General features: G+C 37.9%; 2 protein-coding genes across 2 annotated transcripts in view; one reads left to right on the top strand and one right to left on the bottom strand.

Annotated features, from left to right (window-relative positions):
• The first annotated feature begins 3,245 nt into the window (after positions 1-3,245).
• b3galt4 (UDP-Gal:betaGlcNAc beta 1,3-galactosyltransferase, polypeptide 4) lies at positions 3,246-7,654 on the top strand. Its single transcript, XM_059503029.1, has 2 exons — positions 3,246-3,547; positions 6,016-7,654. The coding sequence occupies exon 2, from the start codon at positions 6,150-6,152 to the stop codon at positions 7,263-7,265; it is 1,116 nt and encodes a 371-aa protein (XP_059359012.1). The 5' UTR covers positions 3,246-3,547; positions 6,016-6,149; the 3' UTR covers positions 7,266-7,654.
• Positions 7,655-8,899: 1,245 nt separating this feature from the next.
• The window catches only part of wdr46 (WD repeat domain 46), a 20,363-nt gene continuing 19,321 nt past the window's right edge, over positions 8,900-9,941 (bottom strand). The window contains exons 13-14 of the mRNA XM_059503030.1: positions 9,481-9,594; positions 8,900-9,208 (exon numbers count right to left, since the gene is read on the bottom strand). Coding sequence (XP_059359013.1) covers positions 9,098-9,208; positions 9,481-9,594 — 225 coding nt within the window. The 3' untranslated portion in view covers positions 8,900-9,097. The remainder of the gene's footprint in view (positions 9,209-9,480; positions 9,595-9,941) is intronic.

Consider the following 9,941-nt stretch of genomic DNA (forward strand, 5'->3'; position numbering starts at 1 on the left):
ATATATATATATATATATATATATATATATATATATATATATATATATATATATATATATATATATATATTTACTAATTTAGCAGATGCTTCTATCCAAACGACTTGCAAATGAGGACAAAAGAAGCAACCAAAACCAACAAAAGAGCAATGAGATGCAAGTGCTATATTAGTATATATATAGTCAGTGGTCCTGATGAAGTATCTTGTTGTATCACTGTTGGTTTGCATCCACTATGCACTTTAGAATTAAACCACATGGTTGAGATCAGATGCAGTGCTAAGCATTCAGTGTTCTCACAGAAAAATACTGAAGGTAAAAGTGGTTTTGATCTCTTTTTTACAAAGGAAAGTATTGTGTTTATGTACCAGGTTTGTTAACTTTTACGTGTTTGGTCTGATGTGGCATCTATTTGTATTCAATGGTAATTCATCCTGTATACATCCAGTAATATAGGTAAGGGTTGTTTACAAAAAGCTGAAGTTAAAGGTTTTTTTATTTATTTATTATTTTTTTTAATTTGTATTTTCATTAAAAATTACAACATAAAAAAAAGAAAAAATTCTAATACAGGAGTGCAGTACATTTGACTACTATAATTAATCTCTCTATTTTTTTACACCAGAAATAGTGTAAAGGATAGGCTTCAGTATGTTGAATATACAGCTTTCGTGAGGAAGCGGTATATGTATATATATGCTGAATGAATTGACAGCCTGGCACAGCTATGGCCCAAACAAAAAGATGAAACATGGCCCAAATTAGAAAGTCAACCCAGAAATGAGCCAAATATGCCTTAATCTCAGCTGCACAAAGTCAAATAATAAACACGGATGTGGCCCATTAAATGATCCTTGCATGTAATTCTTGTATGTTTGAGTTTTATAAAGGCCGATGGCCTTTATGAGGCTTACAGTCCAAAGGCCATTATTTAACCATATCTGTACCACACCTATTTTGTTTTATTTTTTTTAATAAAGTTAATCAACAATCTTAAAACACAGATATTGAGTTAGTCTTTTTTTCTCAGAAGTGTGCTGATGCTGGTATTAATGTTGGAAGATTGAAAGAATTGACATTAATTGATATTTTTAATATGTCTCACTAACACTCTTTCAGAGAGGGGTAAAAATTACATGACTGCAGTAATCAAAAACTAGGGCGAACCAACAAAAAATATTAAAAGATTATATTATTGTATTCAGTGTATGCTTTATTTTTTTGTGAACCTTTTGTTTTGCTATGCATTTTTTTTTTTGCATAGTAATATAAAACTCATATTCCACGATAAACTGTGAGCTTTTTTGACAAAAAAGTTTATCAGTTTAACACCTTAACCAAGCTAGTGTTTTTTTTTCTTCCCAATATATTTTGATCTTGTGGGGTCATTAAAAGAAAATATTAGGAAATATCCTCTCCAGGCATCACGTTTGACAACTACTGTATGGTTCTCCATTATATAAATCAATATAAATGGTGATCCAAGATATATATATATATATATATATATATATATATATATATATATATATATATATATATATATATATATATAATTCATTAAATTCTAAAGTCATGGCAAAACAATTTGGCCTACACTTGCTTATATGCTAGGCTCAGTGTGTCAGCTATTGTCCACCTTTGGCCCAAAAGTTATTGCTCTTTGGGCTATATATTCTTGCATAAGTTTCTCTCTTCCCTCTCTCTCTCTCTCCAATGGTACAGACTTGCTGAGGTTGATATCTCCCCAGTAAGAACACCTTTGATGTTGTCAAGGTTATTCTGCTATTGGTTTATAAGGGACACATGATCAAAGTTGCCACTGACCAGGGATAGTTCACCCGAAAATTTTAATTAGTTTCCTTTTCCTCTGCATCTGTTCCAAACTTGTATGTGTTTCTTTCTTCTGTTGAGCACAAAAGCAAATAAATTATGTTGGTAACCAAACAGTTGACGGTATCACTGTTCTTTTTAACCCAAAATGTTGGGCTGAGACTGAGTTGGGTCATTTCTTGGGGTTATTTTATTACTTTTTAAACAATTTGGGTAGTTTCAAATTACCAGATGTTGAGTTAGACCTGCTGGGTTGTTTAAAGACAGTTTTGGGTTATTTAATGTGCCTTGAAGATGTTGAAATCACTCCCCAACTGTCATTTTGTAAGGACAATGGAGCAAAGCCATTGGTTTCAACTGTTTTAAGGTAAGTTTATTTAATGTTTAATTAATAATTATTTTAAATCGGCAGAATTATAACTATTTTCACAGCAACTTACTGTTAAACTTCAGGCCAACATTATTTATGTTAAATGACAAACAGTTTGCCTCAGACGGCCATTCTACATATAACGTTACTTGCATAATCGTGCTATGCTCCTGCTTGCCCGCCGGGCGAGACCATTTCCCGTGCTTCTAGTGGAGGGCGGTAACTGGCCTTAGAGTATGAGAGGGGATTTTCCACGTGAGGATGGCATGGGCATTAGGCCGACTCCAGTACCTCGACAAAATCCACAGACGGAGCTCTCTGCAGTCTCTCAGTTCGCGGCTCGACGGCGGCGGATGGGGGAGAGGCAGGAGATACAAGGCAACCGTTATGGCCTCCTCACAGGCACGACATACCGATCCTCCAAATGCCGTCTGTGAGTGAGCCCGACCCAGGCACAGCACACACTGCTCGTGTGCTCGTGTTTCTCCTGTTATGTTAAAGTATTGTGGTTGCCATGCATATTTTGGGTGGCTGTGAGTGTTGCGTTACTCGGTGAGCAATAGCTGTAGACTAATGCAAATGCAGTGGCAAGTAATAGGCTATTACAAGCATGCACTAGTTACAAGTCCTCGTTGTAATGTACAATAACAATAAAGTCCTGGAATGTGTTAAACAATGTTAGGTAGACTTCATATTACCTTACTACTCTTTATCTTTAAGTTTGCCATTGCTGTTATATTTATGTAATCTTCACTCAAAACATCACTGAAAATGGATTGCAAACTGACTGAAATTACCTTTCCCAACAGTCATTATAATTTTCGTTTATATTTTGCCTTTTTAGTTTAAATATACATTTAAAATGTTTCAACGGGGAATTTGCTTTTTAGTATAAAAATGATAATATTAAATGGATAGTTTACCCAAAAATGAGAATTCTGTCATCATAATCACCCTCAAGTTTTAAGCTTCAAACTGTATCAATGTCTATTTTCGGCTGATTCACGAGAGAGCTGCCACCTTCAGGGCGTACATTGTATTTCTGCTCATTACTTTCTAGCAGACACATTCAGTCCACTTGCTGCAAATAGCTGATTCCTCGGTCCGCTTGGAAGTGGCATAATGTATCAGGATTGCAATAATTCTTATTAACCGATAGTCACGTTAGAGAAATGCTCGCTCATCTGCTTTTTATTTCCGAGGATTACATTGTATTTTAGTTCAAAGCCGTTATGGAAAAGCGGACATCCGAAAGGCCTCGAATAAACGATGCATTTATCATCACGGCAAAATGTGAAAACGGCAACGTGGATTTTATTACAGATGACGTTCAGCACCGAAAAGGTAACACATCTATTCTAAAGTTAAACTACAAAGAATTGCACACGCATCGAAATTACATTCTGGATCACGAGACACATAAAGGGTGAGTGAATTTTAACGACGTTTTGAATCAAATATGTTTATTTATCATTAAATCAAACATGGTATTCAACCCAACGTCGTTGTTAAAACAACGTTTTGGTACTAGCAAAATAGGCATTGGATGAGATGAGGAAGAAATAGTCCTACTCACAAGGATTTAAGTAAAAAAAACGGGCGAATCCCTTTAAATAAATCATCGGATGGACATCTCGAGGTGTGGTAACCGTAGTATAAGCGGAATAATTGACTCCGGACCATTAAATTATTAGAAAAATAATGCACACCCGAGGTGGCCACGACGCGAAGCGTACAGTCGTGGCCAAAAGTTTTGAGAACTACATAAATATTGGAAATGGGAAAAGTTGGTGCTTAAGTTTTTATAATAGCAATTTGCATATACTCCAGAATGTTATGAAGAGTGATCAGATGAATTGCATAGTCCTTCTTTGCCATGAAAATTAACTTAATCCCAAAAAAACCTTTCCACTGCATTTCATTGCTGTCATTAAAAGACCTGCTGAGATCATTTCAGTAATCGTCTTGTTAACTCAGGTGAGAATGTTGACGAGCACAAGGCTGGAGATCATTATGTCAGGCTGATTGGGTTAGAATGGCAGACTTGACATGTTAAAAGGAGGGTGATGCTTGAAATCATTGTTCTTCCATTGTTAACCATGGTGACCTGCAAAGAAACGCGTGCAGCCATCATTGCGTTGCATAAAAATGGCTTCACAGGCAAGGATATTGTGGCTACTAAGATTGCACCTAAATCAACAATTTATAGGATCATCAAGAACTTCAAGGAAAGAGGTTCAATTCTTGTAAAGAAGGCTTCAGAGTGTCCAAGAAAGTCCAGCAAGCGCCAGGATCGTCTCCTAAAGAGGATTCAGCTGCGGGATCGGAGTGCCACCAGTGCAGAGCTTGCTCAGGAATGGCAGCAGGCAGGTGTGAGCGCATCTGAACGCACAGTGAGGCCAAGACTTTTGAAAGATGGCCTGGTGTCAAGAAGGGCAGCAAAGAAGCCACTTCTCTCCAAAAAAAACATCAGGGACAGATTGATCTTCTGCAGAAAGTATAGTGAATGGACTGCTGAGGACTGGGGCAAAGTCATATTCTCCGATGAAGCCCCTTTCCGATTGTTTGGGGCATCTGGAAAAAGGCTTGTCCGGAGAAGAAAAGGTGAGCGCTACCATCAGTCCTGTGTAATGCCAACAGTAAAGCATCCTGACACCATTCATGTGTGGGGTTGCTTCTCATCCAAGGGAGTGGGCTCACTCACAATTCTGCCCAAAAACACAGCCATGAATAAAGAATGGTACCAAAACACCCTCCAACAGCAACTTCTTCCAACAATCCAACAACAGTTTGGTGAAGAACAATGCATTTTCCAGCACGATGGAGCACCGTGCCATAAGGCAAAAGTTATAACTAAGTGGCTCGGGGAGCAGAATGTTGAAATTTTGGGTCCATGGCCTGGAAACTCCCCAGATCTTAATCCCATTGAGAACTTGTGGTCAATCCTCAAGAGGCGGGTGGACAAACAAAAAACCACTAATTCTGACAAACTCCAAGAAGTGATTATGAAAGAATGGGTTGCTATCAGTCAGGATTTGGCCCAGAAGTTGATAGAAAGCATGCCCAGTCGAGATCTAAAAAGCAGTTTAGCAGCAAACGTTTTGAAAACGAATATTTATGTAATTCTCAAAACTTTTGGCCACGACTGTACATACTACGTGACCGTTATTACTGTAAACTATGCGAAGTGATATGGAACTGTAATGCGGTCAAGAGAGCTGCCTGGAACTACGTTCGCCATACGTTTCCCAGAAAATAATTGCACGCCTCAGAACGTTCGTCAGCCAATCAGATTCAAGCATTCAGCGGCCCTGTAGTATAATGTAAAATAATAAACTCCTGGCAATTTTTACAGAGTTTGTATGCATGACACTGTTTTCACATTTTGTATGTTAATATTTACCACAGCTTGTGTTGAGTTTTGCTTCACCATTCATATGGCTTTCTAATTACCACCTGTTTTTATGGTTGTCATTGTATCATAAAGGTATAAGACTTATATTATACTTATATTAGCCTAATACTATATTCAGTTAAACCTAAAATTTAAATAAAGTTTTACTGTATTTATTTTCCCCATTGCTTGTATTTTCCTATTGCTTGCAATTTGTTATTATCTTCAGTAAACTTGAGAACTCTTTAATTTACTGTGAATAGAATATGTAATTGTGAAATTTTAATATCATCTAAAAGTTACCTCTGTCACTGAATACTTTCAAATGTACCATATATATTTATATATATATATATATATATATCTATCTATACTCCTATATTATATCTATACTCCTCATCTTTTTTCTGTTTTGCAGTTGGTGGTGCAACGGTGCTGAGAAAAGCAGAATTGGACATCTTGCTGCTGCCTTTTTGTCCCTTTACTGGATCTAATTTTACACAATTAGTGTAATCATAGAAGAGTAAAATGTTTTTCCTGTGATCTTTAAGAATGGCGATGGGATATAGCTTTAGGATCTGTAAGGGTCAGTTTGGGAAGCGAGGAGGCCATTTAAAGTTTATCCATTACTTCTGCATAACATTCTTCTGTATCTCTCTGCTAGCTTTACTCTTTATTGACGTAATTGAATTGTGGGTAACCTCGCTGGGCATGAGCAAAGCGATTGGTCCTCACGGAGTAGTCATTCCACACAGTATACCCCCGATCCGTTCCGAAGAGTACTTGTTTATGCCTAGCATCCACGTCTGCCAGCGTGCCAAACCTTACCTCATCATTTTGGTGGCATCCGCACCTCGAAACAGAAAGGCCCGCCAAGCCATTCGTGACACCTGGGGTGGGGAAATTCAAGTCAGGGGTCACCGAGTCATGACCCTCTTTATTGTAGGTCAGCCATTTGACCCAGTTATTGGCAAAGAATTAATAGAAGAGTCAAAGGAGCGTGGGGACCTCATACAGGGTCGCTTCATGGACTCCTATGGCAACTTGACCCTGAAAACTCTATCTATGCTGGGCTGGGCACGCCGTTTCTGTCCACAGGCTCACTACCTGGCTAAGGTAGATGACGATGTATTGTTTAACCCTAGCGCACTGCTGCAATATCTCAACCTCAGCTTTAAAACAGAAGAAAATGACCACACAGAACTTTATCTGGGTCGGGTCCAGATGAAGGTAGCACCAAACCACAATCCTGCCAGCAAACACTTCATGTCAGAAAATGCATACACTTATAAGTTCTTTCCCGATTACTGCAGCGGAACAGCATATGTTCTTTCTCAGGCAGCTTTGCTCAAGCTGTCACTAGCAGCTGACGCCATACCTTTACCCAGACCATTGCCCCCAGAGGATGTGTTTATAGGTATTTGTGCTCAGACGGCAGGCATAACACCTACCCATTCTCCACTCTTTTCTGGAGGTCCAGCTGTACCATACAGTCGTTGTTGCTACCAAATGATGGTGTCTGTCCACCATACCAAGCCAGGGGACATGGTGCACTACTGGAAGGAAGTGCACTCCACTGCCCCATGTTCGTGGTTGGGTATGCGGACATCTTTTGGTATCTGTAAAATAAAAGCACTTCTTGGGACACTGTTGGGGACAGACTCCTAAAATGAAGATCATTAAATCTGCTGAGATTATAGGAAAGTAAGTTATTGTGGAAAAAAGCACAAAGGGTATTCTTTGGTGATAATATGCACTGCAACAATTTTGTTATTATAAAGTACTTGAATAGATGTTCACTGCTTTACCCAGCATGTACCTTTCATGATTACATTTTTGTGCTCAAAATGGGCTGGTACGGAATGGTACGCAGTCCTGGCACTTCTATATTATGATCTTTAGCATACCTTCACTTTTCTTGCAAACCAATGCTTCTTACATGTTGCCAGTACTTAGTCATTAAGAGTCAGTGTCTGTCTGGGTGATTAATAATTATACACTTCATAAATTACACTACCCAAGAGGAGACACCATGAGATCACGTGAATGCAAGTGGAGTCCGTCTGATCTATTGATGCTGAGGACACAGCAACACATACACAATTTATGATCTACCAACAGTATCTCAAGTATTTTTTTTGTAGAAATTTCAAATTTGATAATGATTTGCATATGTCAGTTAGTGCACACCGGCACTTTATTTTACAATACTATATAATAACAAAATATAATGGGAACACTGCTTGGCCTAAGAAAAAGTACAGTATGGACAGTGAAGACCAGGAGTCAAAAATGAATTTCATTGACTGACAGTTTTCTAAAGACTAAATTCGTCATATTTTCAAGAGTTGAAGAAATTATTTAAGGATCAAGTAGGGCTGAAAGATAATGGTTATACAGTCACATTTTTTTTGCAAAACAAAATAGAATCATAATTGTCAGTTTAACTTTAATTTTGACCTGTTGCCAATGCAAACTAATGCAAACAAATTCCCTTGTGCTTTTAGGTGAAAATAAGCATATATAATGAAGTGTTGAGATTATGTAAAATACTATGCCAAAGAATAGTACAGTAATTCTTTGCAAATCTGTGCCAATGATGGCTTTTGCACCTCGCTCTGTTGCTATACTTGGTCATGATTGTTGCATTGGGCTGTTAGTCTGGGTGCCATTTCATGTGAAAGAAACACCGGAAATCAGGCTTGGGTTGTATTGTTCTTGTGGGCCCTTATAAAACTAAGGCCTATGCACACCTTTTCTCCTTTTGCAGTGCCCCTTTATATGATCCAATACTAACTCCACTTGAAAAAAAAAAAAACGCTTTCCCCCTGAAACAAAGCATTTTTTTCATATTCTTAATTTTTTTTTTTTTGGCATAGACAAAGTAAGGTGCATGTTATTTGGCAACATGTTATAGCAACCTAATAAAGTTAAACATTTCTGCTGATTTTTATTGTTGACGTGTGTGACATGCATTTCTGAGTAAGCATCTCTAGGTTTCTTGGCAAGGCTTCATCACCTGATGGCTATTCCTGGCAACAGTTTAATCAGTGCTCACCTCTGCAGAACATGTAATTCTAGCAATGAAAAATGCTATACAACATATTAAAAAGCCTGTAATGGGCTAGGACCAAGCTACTTTCTAATAAGAAAGATTTACATGAAGACCGTGATGAGGATCTAAAACTGGAGTGATGAGCTATGTCTTAGTTCTGGTTAATAGCGATAATACAGAATAATAAAGTCAACTGTTGTCATTTTCCCCCATTTCATTGGGCCTTTAAAGACAAATACATGTACAATTTTTTAAAGATTTTATAGGTATTTTATTAAATAAGCTAAAAGCTTTTAAGGAACAAGGAAATGACATCCAGAGGTTTTGAAAAAAAAAAAAAGGCTTGTACAACAGCAATCTTAAATTTGCAACAGATTAGCATGTATGATGGGCTCTTCTACTTTGAATTAGTCTTCTCGGATGGGTTCACAGCAGTCAGGGATCTTTACTTTCTAAAACGGTCAAGTGTTGACTTATTTCCCAACTTTTCGTTGGACTTCTCCTTCAGCTCTTTCTCTCTTTCTGTTCGTTCTTGTACAGATTGCCGAATTTCGTCCTGCAGAATCACAGTATAGAGGTGTTGTGAACAGAGAGCAAATAAGAAACACTATACTGACAGAGACTTGTGGTTAAGTTAAAGACTATGCTCTCAAAAACCCTTTAAGTCTACGTCTATTAACTTTTAACTTGTTGTCCACTAAACATTGTAGTCCGATTGTTTAAAAATTTTACATCTGTGTGAGCCTTCATCATGTCTATAGTACGAACAATGTTAGACGATTCCAAACAGAGACAGAAGACAAGAGAGAGAGGAAAAAAAAGAAATACCCTCTGATCCTCATGGGCGACTTTCCTCTTTCTTTTCTCTATGGCACCAGCAGAGCTTCTTCCTTTCTTCTTTTTCTTTGGTTTAAATTTGTCTTTTGCCAATGGATCAAAGCCCTGAAACAAAGACGAGACACAAACAATGACACCAAACTGAATATGGCGAGCCGCGCAACAAGTAACACTGCTGTAGGTTTCTTTTTGTCAGATGTGCTTGTGCTGCATGTTCTTGTTTTTTCGAAGTGCGAAACATCTCTCACTCAGCAGCATGTCTCTATGGCAAACGCGCAGGGGGAGGGTTGAGCCCAATCAGAACTATGGGAGCCCTGAGTGGAGCGTTGGCGGATGTTAAAAAGAAAACCGATTTTCATTCAAACAAATCAATGTAAACTACACATTCAAGTTAATCGATTTTTCACCCAGCCCTTATTTATACCCTAGTAAAACAGGAAGTTATGGCTTGC

This window comes from Carassius carassius, chromosome 21, assembly GCF_963082965.1.
Source record: "Carassius carassius chromosome 21, fCarCar2.1, whole genome shotgun sequence".
In the NCBI taxonomy this organism is placed as follows: domain Eukaryota; kingdom Metazoa; phylum Chordata; class Actinopteri; order Cypriniformes; family Cyprinidae; genus Carassius; species Carassius carassius.